We start from the raw sequence: 18,617 nt of genomic DNA, 5'->3' as shown, positions 1-18,617 counted from the left end.
TCCAGTTAGTTAACATACAGTATAATATTAATTTCAGGTGTAGCTTTTTTGTGATTCAGTTCAATACCTAGTGCTTATCACAAGTGTCCTCCTTAATTCCTATCACCTATTTAATCCATCCTCCCCACCCATCTGTTTTCTGGTAACAATCAGTCTATTCTCTATAGTTTAGAGTCTGTTTCTTGGTTTTCCTCTCTCCCCTACATGTTCCTTTGTTTTGTTTCTTAAATTCCACTTATGAGTGAAATCATATGGTATTTGTCTTTCTCTGACTTATTTCGCTTAGCATAATACACTAGTTCCATCCACATTGTTGGAAATGGCAAGATTTCATTCTTTTTTTATGGCCGAGTAATACTCCATTGTGTGTGTGTGTGTGTGTGTGTGTGTGTGTGTGTGTGTATGTGTGTGTATCTCACATCTTTATCCATTCATCAGTTGATAGATATTTGGGCTCTTACCATAATTTGGCTATTGCTGATAATGCTGCTGCAAACATTGAGGTGCATGTATCCCTTTGAATTAGTATTTTTTTATCCTTTGGGTAAATAGTAGTGCTGGATCATAGCGAAGTTCTATTTTTAATTTTTTGAGGAACTTCCATACTGTTTTCCAGAGTGACTGCACCAGTTTGTATTCCCACCAACAGTGTTAGAGGGTTCCCCTTTCTCCACATCCTCTTCAACATCTATTATTTCCTGTGTTGTTAATATCATCTTCTTACTGTTTTTAATTTCACAAAAATTTGGCTTCATTGATGGCATTGTTTTGTGTTTTTGCTTTATCCATAAGAGCTTTTGGGTGCAGGGTGATCTGTATGATTATTCTGCCCTTTTTAATCTAGTCTTTGGCAAGTCTCTTTAAATATAAAGAAAGAACTTGACTCTAATCTCAGGTACTTTGGAAACATTTGAGATAGAGTACAAAATAATTTTTATTTGCACTCTGGATTTTGCATTATTAGTATGATAAAACATGGAAAAATCTTTGGCAAGTTGCTTTTGGAGAAAGTGTCCAGATTTGGGCAATAAAATGTAATATTACGTGGTCTCAGACTGTTTTCAAGACTTTCTAGACTAAGAATTAGGATATTATGTTCTAAAAGATGTAATCAACATGATTTAAGCCTTTCTTTCTTGAGCATCAGAAGGTAAAGATTGTTTATATGATTTCTAAATGTTTCACATCTTTTATGTTACAGTTCTTTTGCCATGAAAATGGTTTGCAGGGTCTTGGACACATACTATCCATGCTGATGGGACAGGATCCAATATGAATATAAATGATGGAGGAAGACGACGCTTTGAGGATAATGAACATACGTTACATATATATCCTGGGACAATTTCAGAAGGGACTATCTACTGTCCAATTCCTGCCAGAAAAAACTCCACAGCTGCTGAGGTGATTGACTCTCTTATAAACAGACTTCATCTTGACAAAACAAAATGTTATGTTCTTGCAGAAGTAAAGGAATTTGGTGGAGAAGAATGGATACTCAATCCAACAGACTGTCCAGTTCAGCGAATGATGTTGTGGCCCCGAATGGCTCTAGAAAATCGCCTGAGTGGAGAGGACTATCGCTTTCTTCTGAGAGAAAAAAACCTTGATGGATCAATCCATTATGGTAGTCTGCAGTCATGGCTACGGGTAACAGAAGAACGTCGTAGGATGATGGAGCGGGGTTTTCTTCCACAGCCTCAACAAAAAGACTTTGATGATTTATGTAGCTTACCTGATTTGAATGAGAAAACTCTCTTAGAAAACCTACGAAATCGCTTTAAGCATGAAAAAATTTATACCTATGTTGGCAGTATTCTAATAGTTATTAACCCATTCAAGTTTCTTCCTATTTATAATCCCAAATATGTCAAAATGTATGATAACCACCAATTGGGAAAATTGGAGCCCCACATTTATGCTGTGGCTGATGTAGCTTATCATGCCATGCTTCAGCGCAAAAAGAATCAGTGCATTGTGATTTCAGGAGAGAGTGGTTCTGGGAAGACTCAAAGCACAAACTTTCTTATACACCACCTTACTGCACTCAGTCAGAAAGGATTTGCCAGTGGAGTGGAACAAATTATTCTTGGAGCTGGACCAGTACTTGAGGTAAGTGTGTAGAAATAGTTTTCTTACTCTTAAACATGTCTTTGAAAAAATTTTTTGTAAATGTGAGAAAATGTAATGAAACCACAAGTATAGATATCATTTTTAGTTACCAAGGAAAACTGGAAGATGGGAAAGCAAAAAAGGCAGCGTGGAAGATTAAAGGGTATGACAGTGGCAGTATATTTTTCAAAGGTGTTTTTGGGTCATAGTGATGAAGTAAGCGATGATTGGAGTCGTATGTATCCCCCTATAAAGGGAAATAGCCAGCACAGGACTCCTGTCTGTAATTGGGTTGTGGAATTAGGTGTTGGGGAAAATATTCTCATCAATCTATTTGTATCTTTGCAACTTTAACATGTGTGCCTAGTATTGAATTCTAAGGGTTCAGTTTTGAAAATGTAGAGAATATGGGAAAAAAAGTTTTAGTTCTATAATGTTTTAGAAGTAATAGTACCAAAGGTAGAAAGGAAAAAGAATACACTTTTTGTTTTAGAGTTGAAAGGAAAAGGTAGTATTACCTATTTTTTTATTAAAAAAAATTTTTTTATGTTTATTTTTGAGACAGAGAGAAACAGAGCATGAGTGGGGGAGGGGCAGAGAGAGAAAGAGACCCAGAATCTGACGCAGGCTCCATGCTGGGCTGTCAGCACAGAGCCCGACGCCAAGCTTGAACCCATGAACCGTGAGTTCATGACCTGAGCTGAAGTTGGTTGCCCAACCAACTGAGCCACCCAGGCGCCCCAATATTACCAATTTTTTAAAAGAGATTTTGTGAGGTATAACTGAGATACAGCAAACTGCACATATTGGAAATGTACAATTCGATAAAATTTGACATGTATATATGCTAATTAAGCCACTGTCACAGTCAAGATACCGAATACATCCATTATTCCCAAAGTTTCTTTGTGATTCACAAAGTGTAAGTATAGTGTAAGAAACCACTTACACACTTACACTATAGATTAGTTTGTGATTTCTATAATTTTGTATAAATGGAATCATATACCATATACTCTTTTATGTTTGATTTCTCTTGGTATAATTATTTCAAGATTCATCCAGGTTGTATGTGTCAGTAATTCATTCCTTTTGCTAAGGTAGAATTCCACTGCATGGGTGCATGATGCTTTGCATTTATCCATTTACCTGGTAATGGACTTTTAGATTATTGCTAGTTATTCACTCTTGCACATAAAGCTTTATACAAGTCTTTGTGTGGACATACACTTTACTTTGGGTGAATACCTAGGAGTGGAATGACTGGGTTATATGATAGGTATATGCTTAACTTTTTAAGAAACTGCCAACTTTTTCTACAGTGTTTATACTTACATTTTATATTCCCACCAGGCAGTGTGTGACAGTTCCAGTTACTCCATATCCCTGCTAACCCTTGATATAGTCATTCTTTTAAATTTTAGCCATTCAAATATATATACAGTGGTATCTTACTGAGGTTTTAATTTGCATTCTATAATGACTAATGCTGTGAGCACATTTTCATGTGTTTGTTTGCCCTCTATATATCTTCTTTGGTGAAGTATCTGTCAAAATTTATTGCCTAATTTTTTATTGGATTTTCTTAAATTTTTTTTAATGTTTATAATTTTTGAGAGAGACAGAGTGCCAGTTGGGGAGGGACAGAGAGAGAGGGAAACCCAGAATCCGAAGCAAGCTTCCGGCTCTGAGCTGTCAGCACAGAGCTCAGCGCATGAGATCATGACCTGAGCCAAAGTCAGATGCTTAACTGACTGAGCCACCCAGGCACCCCTCTTGCGTTTTTGATTTTAGCCATTCTGATAGGTGTAAGGTAATATCTCATTGTGGTTTTGATTTGTATTTCCCTGATGATGACTGATGTTGAGCTGGATTTGATTTGTATTTCCCTGATGATGACTGATGTTGAGCATTTTTTCATGGCCATTTGTATGTCTTCTTTGGATAAATAAAATGGGTCCTCTGCCCATTTTAATTTTCTTTTTGGCTTTTTTTTTGTGTGTGTTGAGTTATATATATATATTTTTAAATATATTTTAGATATTACCTTATTGATATATTATTTGCAGATATTTTCTCCCTCTCAGTAGGTTGTCTTTTTGTTTGTTGTTGGTTTCCTTCACTGTACAAAAGCTTTGAAAAAAAAAATTTTTTTTATTGGTGTGGTCCCAATTGCTTATTTTTGCTTTTGTTTTCCTTGCCTTATGAGACATATCTAGAAAAATGTCACTTTGGCTGATGCCAGAGAAATTACTACTTGTGTTCTATTTTAGGATTTTTATGGTTTCAGGTGTCACATTTAGGTTTAATTCAATTTGAGTCTATTTTTGTGTATGGTGTTACAAGGTGGTTCAATTTCATTCTTCTGCATGTAGCTGTCCAGTTTTTCCAGCACTATTTATTGAAGAGAATGTCTCTCATTATATGTTCTTGCTTCCTTTGTCGTAGATTAATTGACCATATAAATGGTTTATTTCTCGGTGCTCTATTCTGTGCCATTGATCTGTGTGTCTATTTTTGTGCCAGTACTGTACTGTTTTGATTATTACACCTTAGTAGTATATCTTGGAATGTGGAATTGTGATACCTCTAGCTTTGTTTTTCTTTGTCAAGATTGCTTTGGTTATTCCAGGTCTTTTTTGATTCTGAAGAGATTTTACTATTATTTGTTCTAGGTTTTAAAAAAAATCTTGTTGGTATTTTGATAGAGATTGCATTGAATGTATAGATTGCTTTGGGTAGTATAGACATTTCAACAATATGAATTCTTCCAATCCATGAGCTTGGAATATCTTTCCATTTGTTTGTGTCATCTTCAGTTTCTTCAATCAGTTATTTTGTAGTTTTTGAGTATAGGTCTTTCACTTCTTTGGTTAAGTTTATTCTTAGGTACTTTATTATTCTTTTTGGTGCACTAGTAAATGGTCTTGTTTTCTTAATTTCTCTATGTGCTGCTCTGTTAATTAGTGTATAAAAATGCTACCAATTTCTGAATATTAACTTTGTATCATGCATCTTTACCAAATTCATTTATTATTTCGAATCGCTTTTTGGTGGAGTCTTTAGGATTTTCTATGTGTAGTATCATGTCATCTGCAAATAGAGATAGTGTAACTTCTTTACCAGTGTGGTGCCTCTTCTTTTTCTTGTCTGATTGTTGTGGATAGGACTTTGAGTACTGTGTTGAGTAAAAGTGGCAAGAGTGGACATATTTGTCTTGTTCCTGATCTTAGAGGAGAAGCTCTTTGTTTCACCATTGAGTGTGATGTTAGCTGTGGGTTTTTCATATATATAGTCTTTCTTATATAGATGTATGTGCTCTCTAACCCCACTTTGTTGAGAGTTTTTACCATGAATGGAATTTAAATTTTGTCAAATGGGTTTTGTTTTCTGCACCTTTTGAGATGATGATATGATTTTTATCCTTTGTTTTGTTGATGCTGTGTATCACATTGATTTGCAAATCTTGAGCCATTCTTACATCCATGGAGTAAGTCTTACTTGATTGTGGTGAATGATCTTTTTAATGTATTGTTGTATGTGGTTTGCTAATATTTTGTTGAGGAATTTTGCATCTATGTTTATCAAGGATATTGGCCTGTAGGGATGTGTGTGTGTGTGCGTGTGTGTGTGTGTGTTGTTTTTTGATTTTTATCATCAGAGTAATGCTGGCCTTGTGAATTTATTTGGAAGCTTTCCTTCCTCTTGTATTTTTTGGTATAGTTTGATGAGAATAGGTGTTAACTCTTTTCTAAATGTTTGGTAAAATTCGTCTGTGAATCTGTCCTGGACTTTTATTTTTTGGTAGTTTTTTGATTACTGATTTACTTGTAATTGGCCTTAGATTTTCTATTTCTCTTTTGTTCAGTTTTGGAAGATTATATGTTTCTAGTAATTTATAGACTTCTAGGCTGTCTAGCTTGTTAGTGTATAATTTTTTGTAGTATTCTCTTATAATTCTTTACATTTCTGTGATAGTTGTTACTTCTCTTTCATTTCTGCTATTACTTATTTGGGTCCTTCCTCTTTTTTTCTTGATGAGTCTGGCTAAGTGTTTTTCAATTTTGTTTACCTTTTCAAAGAACCAGCTCTTGGTTTTATTGATTAAAATTTTTTTTAATGTTTATTTATTTTTGAGAGAGAGGGAGACAGACAGCACAAGCAGAGGAGGGACAGAGAGAGACAGAGACACAGAGTTTGAAGCAATCTCCAAGCTCTGAGCTGTCAGCACAGAGCCTGACGTGGGGCTCGAACTCACAAACCATGAGATCATGACGTGATGCTTAACCGACTGAGTCCCTCAGGCGCCCCTGCTGATTTTTTTTCTATTGCTGTTTTTAGTCTTAATGTCATTCATTTCTGCTCTGGTCTTAATTATTTCCTTCCTTCTATTTACCTTGGGCTTTATTTGTTGTTCTTTTTTTTTTTTTTTTTTTTTTTGGGTTCCTTTAGTTGTTAATGTAGATTGTTTGAGCTTTTTCTTGTTTCTTGAGTTAGGCCTGTGTTGCTATATATTTCTCTCCCTTTCTCTCTTTCTCTGTCTCAAGAACCAGCTCTTGGTTTTATTGATTTAAAAAGTTTTTTTTAATGTTTATTCTTGAGAGAGAGAGAGAGAGAGAGAGAGAGTGAGTGGGGGAGAAGGACATAGGGAGAGAGAGAATTTCAAGCAAGTTCCTCAGTGCAGAGCCTGATGTGGGGCTCTATCCAATGATCCCCGTATCATGACCCAAACTGAAGTCAAGAGTCTGATGCTCAACCAACTGGGCCACCTAGGTATCCCTAATTTTAAAAAATGGTATTCATCAGGCGCTTATAAATATTTGTAGATTGCTTTGGGGTAGTGAGGACATTTTAACAATGTGAATTCTTCCATGAGCACGTAATGTATTTCAATTTATTTGTGTCGTCAGTTTTTGTCATTAATGCCTTTTGGTTTTCATTGTACAGATCTTTAACCTCCTTGGTGAAATTTCTCTCAAATACAACCATCTCTCAGTAGTACCTTTTGAAGAGCAGAATTTTAAATTTTGATGAAATCCAGTTTAACCATTTTTTTTCTCTTATGGATTGTGTTTTTGGTGTCATATTTAAGAAAACTTTGACTAAACCATGGTTGCAAAAGTGTTCTATGTTTTGTTTTGTTTTTTCATTAGTTTTGTAGTTTCAGTTTTGCATTCAGGTCTATGATTAATTTTGAGTTTATTTTGTATATGGTGTATAGATCCAGTGTTTTCCTATGAGTATCTAATTGTTTCAAAACTATTTTTTGTTGAAAGACTATTTTTCCTTTACCTCGTTTGCCTTTGTGTCTTTGTCAAAAAAATTGTACATATATATGTGGGTTTATTTCAGCATTCTGTCTCCTGTTGATTCGTTTTTCTTCATGACAATGCCATGCTACTTTCATTATGCAGCTTTATAATAATTTTGAAATTAGGTAGTATTAATCCTTCTTTTGCTTATTTTGGATATTCGAGGCCTTTGCATTTCCATATGAATTTTAGAACTAAATTGTCAGTTTTTCTATAAAAGTTTTTTGGGACTTTGGGATAGTGTTAAATCTATAGTTTAATTTTTAGAGAAGTGATATGGTAACAATATTAAGTCATCTGACCCATGAACAAGTTTATTTCTCTACTTATGAAGATCATCTTTAATTTCTCTGAGCAATATTCTGTTGTTTTTAATGTATAGGGCTTGAACATGTATAGTAAGATATATTTGTCAGTATTTATTGATGCTTTTATAAACAGTACTTAACATTTTTCAATTGTTATTTCCTAGTATATAGGGATACAGTTGAAATTGGTACTTTGATCTTGTATTGTACAAGCTGGCTAGGTACAAATATTAATTTCAGTTTTTTAAAATTTTTATTGGATTATCCACATAAGAAGTCATATTTGTGAACAAAAAGGCAGTTTTATTTACTTTCTTCCAGTTGGAATTTTTTTTCCTACAGATTTCACTAGTTACTCCAGTATGAAGAGATGCGGTGAAAGTAACATTCTTGTCTTGGGGGAAAGCATTTAGCCTTAAACATTAAGTGTGATAATAGCTGTTGGTTTTGTGTAGATGTTCTTTATTAGATTGAGGTCCATTCCCTTTCATTCTTACTTTGTTTAGAGTTTTTATCAGGAAAGGTTGGATTTTGTCAAATGCTTTTTCTTGTCTATTTGAGATGGTCATATGGTTTAAAAAAGAATAGTTTGTTAATATGGTAAATTATATTGATGGATTTTTAAAATTTAATTTATTTTTTAAAATTTATATCCAAGTTAGTTAGCATATAGTGCAACAATGATTTCAGGGGTAGATTCCTTAATGTCCCTTACCCATTTAGCCCATCCCACCTTCCACAACCCCTCCAGCAACCCTCAGTTTGTTCTCCATATTTATGAGTCTCTTATGTTTTGCCCCCTCCCTGTTTTTATATTATTTTTGCTTACCTTCCCTTATGTTCATCTGTTTTGTATCTTAAAGTCCTCATATGAGTGAAGTCATATGATGTTTGTCTTTCTCTGATTTTGCTTAGCATAATACTCTCTAGTTCTATCCACGTAGTTGCAAATGGCAAGATTTCATTCTTTCTGATTGCTGAGTAATACTCCATTGTATATATATACCACATCTTTATCCATTCATCAGTCAATGTGCACTTGGGCTCTTTCCATACTTTGGCTATTGTCGATAGTGCTGCTATAAACATGGGGGTGCCTGTGTCCCTTTGAAACAGCACACCTGTATCCCTTGGATAAATACCTAGTAGTGCAATTGCTGGGTCATAGGGTAGTTCTATTTTTAATTTTTTGAGGAACCTCCATACTGTTTTCCAGAGTGGCTGCACTGGTTTGCATTCCCACCAGCAGTGCAAAAGAGATCCTCTTTCTCCGCATCCTCGCCAACATCTGTTGTTGCCTGATGTGTTAATGTTAGCCATCCTGACAGGTGTGAGGTGGTATCTCATTGTGGTTTTGATTTGTATTTCCCTGATGATGAGTGATGTTGAGCATTTTTTCATGTGTCGGTTGGCCATCTGGATGTCTTCTTTGGAGAAGTGTCTAGTCCTGTCTTTTGCCAATTTCTTCACTGGATTATTTGTTTTTTGGGTGTTGAGTTTGATAAGTTCTTTATAGATGTTGGTTACTAACCCTTTATCTGATATGTCGTTTGCAAATATGTTCTCCCATTCTGTTGGTTGCCTTTTAGTTTTGCTGATTGTTTCCTTCACTGTGCAGAAGCTTTTTATGTTGATAAGGTCCCAGTTGTTCATTTTTGCTTTTGTTTCCCTTGCCTCTGGAGACGTGTTGAGTAAGAAGTTGTGGCGGCCACAAAGAGGTTTCTGCCTGCTTTCTCCTCAAGGATTTTGATGGCTTCCTGTCTAATGTTTAGGCCTTTGATCCATTTTGAGTTTATTTTTGTGTATGGTGTAAGAAAGTAGTCCAGGTTCATTCTTCTGCATGTCACTGTCCAGTTTTCCCAGCACCATTTGCTGAAGAGACTGTCTTTATTCCATTGGATATTCTTTCCTGCTTTGTCAAAGATTAGTTGGCCATATGTTTGTGGGTCCATTTCTGGGTTCTCTGTTCTCTTCCACTGATCTGAGTGTCTGTTTTTGTGCCAGTAACACACTGTCTTAATGATTATAGCTTTGTAATACAGCTTGAAGTCTGGGGTTATGATGCCTCCTGCTTTGGTTTTTTTTTTTTTTTTTAATTTTTTTTTTCAACGTTTATTTATTTTTGGGACAGAGAGAGACAGAGCATGAACGGGGGAGGGGCAGAGAGAGAGGGAGACACAGAATCGGAAACAGGCTCCAGGCTCTGAGCCATCAGCCCAGAGCCTGACGCGGGGCTCGAACTCCCGGACCGCGAGATCGTGACCTGGCTGAAGTCGGACGCTTAACCGGCTGCGCCACCCAGGCGCCCCTGGTTTTCTTTTTCAAGATTGCTTTGGCTATTCGGGGTCTTTTTTGGTTCCATACAAGTTTTAGGATTGTTTGTTCTAGCTCTGTGAAGAATGCTGGTGTTATTTTGATAGGTATTGCATTGAATATGTAGATTGCTTTGGGTAGTGTTGACATTTTAGCAGTATTTGTTCTTCCTGTATATTGATGGATTTTTGATTGGTAAACCATTTTGGCATTCTGGGGATAAACACCAATTGTCATGATACATTATCCTTTAATGTATTGCTGGATTTGGTTTGCTAAAATTTTGTTTAGAATTACCGATATGTGGTCATGAGAAATATTGTTTTCTTTAATGCCTTTTTTTTTTTTTAATCAGGATAATTCTGGCCATATGGGAATGAGTTGGGGTGTTTTATATTTTTGGAAGAGTTTGTGTAGAACTTCTTTTTTCCTCCTACTATCAGTGTTAGGATTGATATGATGGAATCCAGGCCTGGTGTTTTCTTTGTAGGAAAGTTTTATGTATTTATGTATGTATGTAATTATCTATTTAGAGAGAGAGAGCAGGGAAGGGGGACAAAGGGAGCAAGAGAAAGAATCGTAAGCAGGCTCCACACTCAGCATAGGGCTCCATGCGGGTCTTGATCCCACAATCCTCGGATATATTGGAAATTCAACTTACTGAACCATTCAGGTACCCTGCAGTAAAGTTTTAAACAAAGTTTGAATTTTTAAAGTAGATACAGATCTACTTTGAACCTGTTTGTGTCTTTGCACCTGAAGTATGTCTCTTGGGGAAAACATGGAGTTGGGTCATTTAAAAAAAAAAACATCTTTTCTGCCAGTTACTTGCTTTTTGACTGGAATGTTTAAGCCATTTACAGTTAATGTAATTACTAATGTAGGATTTGTGTCTGCCATTTGATTTTTAATAATTTTTTTAATGTTCTTGTATTCTTCCATTATTATCTTCTGTTATGTTAAGGAGATGTTTTCTAGCATACCATTTTAATTTTGTTATCTCTTGTTTGCTTGTTTGTTTTAGCAGTATTCATGAGCATTCCAATTAACATAACAATTCAGTTTGGATTACTACCAACATGTGTTCTTTTTTTCTTCATATAGATTTGCTTTATTAAGTGTCCTTTCATTTCAGCTTATATTATTTCATTTAGTATTGCTTTGTAAGGACCATTTGCTGCCTAATGGATTCTTTTGGTTTTTGTTCATTTAAATATCTCAATTTCTCCTTTAATTTTTAAAGACGGTTTTATGGGACACAGAATTCTTGGTTGACCGGCTTGTCTCAGTGCTTTGAATATATAGCTCCACTCTCTTCTATTCTTGATGTTTTATTTGGAGAAATTCGATGTTATGCTTATTGAGGAACCTATATATGGTATGTGTTGCATCTCTCTCACTGCTTTTAAGAAACACTTTTTGTCATTCAGCAGTTTGATCATTATTTGTCTAAGTACTTATTCTTCATACTTTGAATTTGTGAAGGTTGTTAGATATATAGATTAGTGTTTTTCATGAAATTTTGGAAGTTTTGGGCTATTCATTGTTAAAATATTGATTCTGTGTTTTCCTCTCTATCCTCTCCTTCTGGTGTTCCCATTATATACATATATTGGCATGTTTGATGGTGATCCACCCGTGTCTGAAGCTCACTCTGTTCATTTCTTGTTTATCTCCCCCCTGCTATTCCTTAGGTATCATCTCAATTGATCAGTGTTCAAGTTTTGTGATTTCTTCTACTTGTTCATATCTCTACTTGAGCCTCTTCAGTGCATTTTTTATCTTAGTTAATTACTTTTTAGTACTGGAATTTTTATAATTTCTCTGCCTTCACTAATATTCTCTACTGTTAAGGCACCTTTGTCATATTTTCCTATAATTGTTTGAAAGTATTTAAAATAGTGATGTAAAGTTTTGGCTTTGGAGGTCCAACATCTGGGCTTTTTCAGAGACAATTTCTGGTTATTGTGTTTATAAAATTTTTTTGTGTCCCTACTTTCTTTCTTTTTTGCATGTCTTATAATGTTTTGGTGAAAAGTGGGCATTTTTATTAATACAATGTGGCAGTTTTGGAAATGAGGTATTTACCTCCTCCCAGGATTTGTGGTGGTTGTTTTGTTATTGCTGTTTGGTTGTCCATGACTTCTTTGAAATTAGTCTGTGAGGTCTGTTCTTTTTTTCTGTGAGGGCTTTACATTCTCTCTTCATTTAGCTTAGTGGTCAGGTAATAATTGGACAAAGATTTTAAAAAAATGTCCTGAAGCAATAAGGTTTCCAGTGTGTGTGTGTGTGTGTGTGTGTGTGTGTGTGTGTGAAGTTCTTAAGTTGTTTGGTTACCTCATTTTTTGCCCCATTCTCCTATTCGTACCTTAGGCAGTTGCAGTGTTCTAATCAATTGCCTCTGATTGATTTTCACAAATATACATGGGTGAAAAGGCTGTTCCTTGTGAGTGCTTTCCAAGTTATTTCAAGTAAAGATAACCCTTTGAGTGAGGTTTCCCAGTGAAATACCATGTTGCTCAAATTCTGACAGTTACTTGTGGGATGGGGCTTTGGCTATAATCCTGTTTTGATCCTTCAATGGCTTTTAGGCTGCCTTTGAAACAGACTATAATTATAGGGCATTGCTTTTCTCTTCAGCATGGAGCTAGGGAGAGGGAGATGGTAATTGGCTAAGTTAAAATGCCACAATGCCTTTTTTCTTACTGAGATTCATCTGTTTTCCCCTCAAAGGATTATTGCAACCCTTTGGTTAATTTCTAGAGTTGTCAAAAAGTTGATTTGGATAATTTTTTTGGTTTTATTTCTCATATGAAAAAGAGAATTTTCAGAGATCTTTATCATTTCTCTGACCTTACTTTCAATGATCTTTTCAGGAGATTTAAGTAATAAAAAATTCTTTCTATGTTTACCTTTCTGGTTACCATTTCTGCTGTTCTCCATTCCTTCCATATGTTGATCCATATTTGAATATGATATTTTCCTTTTGCATTAAGGACTTCCTTTAATGTTCCTTTTAATGTGGTTTGGCCTATGATGAGTATTTTCAGATTTAGATGTCAGAAATTGTCTTTCTTTGGCCTTTAAAATTAAAAGAATAACCTTATAGTAAAATTGTATGAATTTTAAAACCTGTTAATTTTTGTAACCATCTGTATACAATCTGAGTACCCATTACCTCTTGAAACTCCCTCACACTATTCTTTATCTTCAAACCCTCTGACTTCCCTCCAATACTCCTATAATCCGTGAAGACTACGTATCCTCTGTTGTTGTTTTGAAAATGTCACAGAAATGGAATCACACGCTAAGTACAGTTTTGGGACTAGCTTCTCTCATTCAGCATTATGTCTTAAAGATTCATTCAAGTTGTTGAATATGTGAATTCAACCAGGGATTATTTCTTTTAAATATAAATTTTAATAAATTTTATTGGGATGTAACTTAGAATAAAATGTAGCCATTTAAAATTTATACTTCAGTGATTTTTGATAAATGTGTATACATTTAACGTAACCATCATTATTACACAAGCTGTAGAATATTTTCATTACTCCTTGTGCCCTTTTGTAGACATTGCCTAACCACACCCTCATTCCCAGACAACTCTGATCTTCTTCCCATTACTGTTTTGCCTTTTCTAAAATTTCATATTACAGTATGTACTCTTGAGTCTGATTTCTTCTATGTGGCGTAATGTTTTGATATTCATCAGTGTTGATGTATCATCTTTATTGCTGGGTAATATTCACTGCATTGTGTATACTTCGGTAACAATATATTCTTTTATAAATAGTACTATAACTTTATTTTAAGTTGATGTAATAAAGTGCAATACATTATGTAGTGAAACCTTATTTCATTTATACTATTCCAAAATAGCGATTATTTTTTTTAAATGTTTATTTATTTTGAGTGAGAGAACACACGTGAGCAGGGGAGGGGCAAAGAGAGAGAGGCAGAGAGAGAATCCCAAGCAGGCTTTGTGCTGCCTCTGAGCTCAGAGCCCAGCATAGGGCTCTATCTCATGAACCATGAGATGATGATCTGAACTGAAATCAAGAGTGGCCACTTAACCGATCGAGCAATCTATGCACCCCTAAAGTTGTAATTATTTTGATGTAATTATTCTGCTTCTATCTCCTCGTTATTTAATTTAGTAAGATCTAAAAAATTATATATTGAAATATAGTAAGAAAGTTTGCTGGCTCTGGGATGTAAAAGTTAATTTTAAGGAGTGTTAAATCTTTATAATTAAAATTTATTTATTAAACTTCTTAAAAAAATATTTATTTTTGAGAGAGCATGAGCTGGGGAGGGGTAGAGAGAGAGGGAGACAGAATTCGAAGCAGGCTCCAGGTTATCAGCACAGAGGCTGACGTAGGGCTCAAACTCTTGGACCGTCTGAGCCAAAGTCTGACAATTAACCGACTGAGCCACCCAGGCACACCTAATTAAGATTTATTTTACTGAAAAGCATAAAATACTTGTTTTTTCAAAAATTTTTTTCAACATGTATTTATTTTTGAGAGACAGAGCGTGAATAGGGGAGGGGCAGAAAGAGAGGGAGACACAGAATGTGAAGCAGGCTCCAGTGAGACATGACCTGAGCTGCAGTTGGACGCTTAACCAACTGAGCCACCCAGGTGCCACTCTTCCTACTTGGTTTTATTTCAACTATTAGTTTTTCTCTTTTACTTTACCTAAACCATAGGAGTCTGAAGTTAAAGAAAATTGCTTTTCTACTGTCTCTTGCATTTTGTATCTTTGAGTTGACCTAAGTAAGATTTTCCATTTTTAAAATGAAATTAACAAGAACTATTTATTTTGACAGGCCTTTGGAAATGCAAAGACAGCTCATAATAACAATTCAAGTCGTTTTGGCAAGTTTATTCAAGTAAATTACCAAGAAACTGGCACTGTACTTGGGTAAGTAGCAGTAATAGGCTTTGGAGTATGTTTGTATTTTTACCATTGTCTCTTCATAATCCGTAGATTATTCATTTACTCTTAATGAGCATAGTGAAACTGGTGTCTACTAAGTTTTTTCTTCTAAACTTTTTTTTGTTTTGGAAAAGTTCAAGCCTGAGAAAAGTTCAAAGAATAGTGTAGCGCTTATATACCTTTTTTAAAAAAATATATATAACTTATTGTCAAATTGGCTTACTTACAGCACCCAGTGCTCATCCCAAGTGCCCTCCTCAATGCCCATCACCCATTTTCCCCTCTCCCCCACCTCCCCACCCACCCTCAGTTTGTTCTCTGTATTTTAGAGTCTCTTGTGGTGTGCCTCTCTCCCTCTGTGTTTGTAATATTTTTTTCCCCTTCCCTTCCCCCATGGTCTTCTGTTAGGTTTCTCAAGATCCACATATGAGTGAAAACATATGATACCTGTCATTCTCTGACTTACTTCTTTCACTCAGCATAATACCTTCCAGTTCCATCTACGTTGCTGCAAATGGCATGATTTCATTCTTTGTCATTAGCACTTACATATTCTTAATGTAGATTTATTAATTATCAACAATTTGCTGCATTTGTTTTATCTCAGTGTGTTATGCATACATTCATTTAAAATTGTTTTTGAGTAAGTTGGGCATATAATTTGACCCCACACAGGAATCACAGCCACATTTTCCTATATAATACTTTTTAAGAAATTAAATATGTTACAATAACATTAAAACAATTTTTTTGTAATGTTTGTTTATTTTTGAGAGAGAGAGAGAGAGAGAGAGAGCCAGAGTGCAAGCTGAGGAGGGACAGAGAGAGAGGGAGACACAGAATCCGAAGTAGGCTCCAGTTTCTGAGCTGTCACCACAGAGTCTGATGTGGGGCTTGAACTCAGGAAATGTGAGATCATCACCTGAGCCGAAGTTGGACGCTGAACTGACTGAGCCACACAGGTGCCCCTCCAGTAACATTTCTTACATAGTGTGTAATCAGAGTACCTCTGGTTGTGTCAGCAATATACTTCCTAACTTTAAAATAACTAATAAGCTTTATTTTTAGAGCAGTTTTAGGGTCACAGCAGAAATGAGTAAAAAGTACAGAGTTCCCATATACCTCTTTACTCTATCCCCCAGTTTCCCATGTTAAGAACATCTTGCATTGGTGTGTTCCATTTGTGTTGTATATTCTGTGGATTTTGACAATTGTATAAAGACATGTATTCACCATTACAGTATCATATGGAGTAGCTTTACTGCCCTAAAAATCCTGTGTGTTTTGCCTGTTCATCCCTTTTTACTCACTAACCTTTGGCAACCACTTATATTTTTATAGTACCCCTAAGTTTTGCCTTTTTCAGAATGTCATATAGTTGGAATCATATAGTGTATGGTCTTTACAGTTTGGATTCTCTGCCTTAGTACTTAAAAAAATTTTTTTTTAAATGTTTATTTTTGACAGAGAGACAGAGAGAGAGGGCGGAGCTGGGGGGGGGGGTGCAGAGTGTGAGAGGGGGAGGAGCAGAGAGAGGAAGACACAGATTCTGAAGCAGGGTGTAGGCTCTGAGCTGTCAGCCCAGAGCCTGACACAGGGCTCAAACTCATGAACCTTGAGATCATGACTTGAGCCGAAGTCGGATGCTCAACTGACTGAGCCACCCAGGCACCCCCTTTGCCTTAGCACTTTGTATTAAAGTTTGTTCCACACCTTTCATGCTTGATTTTATTGGGCTAATGTTAAATGTATGTATTAATTTGGAGATAATTGACATCTTGGGCTATTTAGAAATGCTTTTAAGTTTTTGTATTTCTTATTTATTCCTAAGTATTTTAATGTTGTTATTAAAAGTGTGATTTTTCTCTTGCATTATATCTTCTAGTTGTTTGAAGATATATATGAAAGTTACTGATTTTTATATTTGTATCTTACTATTTTATTTTTTGCATTTTACTGTTGTATCTCTTACCTTTTCTTGGTATATATGCAAAAATAGATATTTTTACCTTTTTTTCTGCTCTTACATCTTTAGTAATCTTCTCTCTTGTCTGATTCCAAGTAATTTTGTTTCACACCTTCATATGAATGACTTTACTTTTTTCCACTAAGTAAAATGCTGGTTTTAGGACATTTTATCACATTAATGGATTAGTATCGATTTAAATTTTCTGTGAGTGGTTTTCTGAGTAACAAAATGATATTGCATTTTATCAAATGCATTTTTCACATTTGTGGAGATTAGCATAATCTTCATTCTGAGATCTATCAGTGTTATCATTATTTTCCTAATATTGAATCATTTTGTGTTCCTGGGAAAACAGTCCCGCTTGGTCAGTACAAAATGATACGTACACACGCACTCACATACATACGTACACAAACATATTTTTGTAGACACATATAAATTGGTTCTATTCTGTTTTCTAGTTTTTATTTATGATTTTTGTGTCCATATTAATAAGTGAGATTGGTCTTTTTCTTTTTTAGGCTATTTTAATTATGCTTACTATTTTACTTCTTTTAATTTTAAAATTTTGACCAAAACTATGTACATTCTCCCCCTGCCAACAAAAACAAAACAAGAAGGATAAATCCTTCTTCAGTGATAAGTTTCATAACTTATTTCCTTTCTTATTAAAACTATGTTTCCAAAGGTACAGTTGGTACTCTTACTAATAAAAATGGGATGCAGTCAAGTTGTCAAGTTGTACTTTTCTAGTATTTATGATTGTGATGCAGGAGAGGTTGATAATAGGTACAGTAGTATATATTGCTTTGTAACTTACAAAATATCATTATATATATTCATTGATTCCTAAGACAATTTCATGAAGTAGGAATGGCAGATGTTTATTTTCCCATTTTATGAATGAAATCCTGGCTCTTACATGTTAAGTGATTACCTAAAATGGTTAATCTTTTCTCTTACAACAGTGATGAACAAAAATCTTTATCTTGAGTAGTAAGTCAACAGATACATATTGAAAAAATTTTTTTCATTTCAAAAATTTCTAACTCTTAGCAAATATATGTTAAACATTTTTCTTTCATTTTATCATTCATTGGGCAAACATTTATGGAATTCATTTCTAGTACCAGGCACTGTGCCAAGTGTTGAGGACAAAAAAAAAATATATACACTTGTCCTCTGCCATTAAAATTCTCATAGTCTTTTTGGGAAGACATGTTTACATAAGAGGATTACAGTAAGTGAGGTAAGTACAGTGATTAAAGCACGCGTCTGGGAGAGTTCACAAAAAAGGATTTTTATCTTGGGTCTTGAAAAATTGCTAAGAAGAAAAAGTGGTAAATCACATTATTGATTGAGGAAATGAATGGAATCATAACAAGAGCTTGGTGTACTTGAGAAGTTCAGAGGCTATAATGGTCAATTGGTTTCAGATTCTGAATAAAGCTCCAATGTTTATAATTTACCCTTTTGACATTGGGAAGGAGATTTTAAAAATTTTATTATATAAAATGTCAAACATAGAAGTAAAGAGAATAGTACAAGGAATGCCCATTTGATTAAACAGTTATCCTGTTTTGCCATATATACTTCATCTATTTTTTTCTTTTTCTTGCTGATGTATTTTAAAAAACAGTCCCAGGTAGATATAACATC

General features: G+C 34.9%; 1 protein-coding gene across 14 annotated transcripts in view; it reads left to right on the top strand.

Moving 5' to 3' along the window:
- Positions 1–18,617, top strand: part of MYO9A (myosin IXA) — a 291,871-nt gene that overhangs the window by 41,742 nt on the left and 231,512 nt on the right. For all 14 annotated transcript variants that reach the window (XM_086711106.1, XM_086711104.1, XM_086711107.1 and 11 more), the window contains 2 exons: positions 1,202–2,112; positions 14,880–14,974. In XM_086711106.1, coding sequence (XP_086567232.1) covers positions 1,273–2,112; positions 14,880–14,974 — 935 coding nt within the window. In that variant the 5' untranslated portion in view covers positions 1,202–1,272. The remainder of the gene's footprint in view (positions 1–1,201; positions 2,113–14,879; positions 14,975–18,617) is intronic.

Source organism: Puma concolor, chromosome B3 (genome assembly GCF_028749965.1).
Source record: "Puma concolor isolate L17-30 chromosome B3, mPumCon1.1.hap2, whole genome shotgun sequence".
Taxonomy (NCBI): domain Eukaryota; kingdom Metazoa; phylum Chordata; class Mammalia; order Carnivora; family Felidae; genus Puma; species Puma concolor.
The sequence above is the reverse complement of the archived record's forward strand: the minus strand, read 5'-3'. Positions and strand labels throughout refer to the sequence as shown.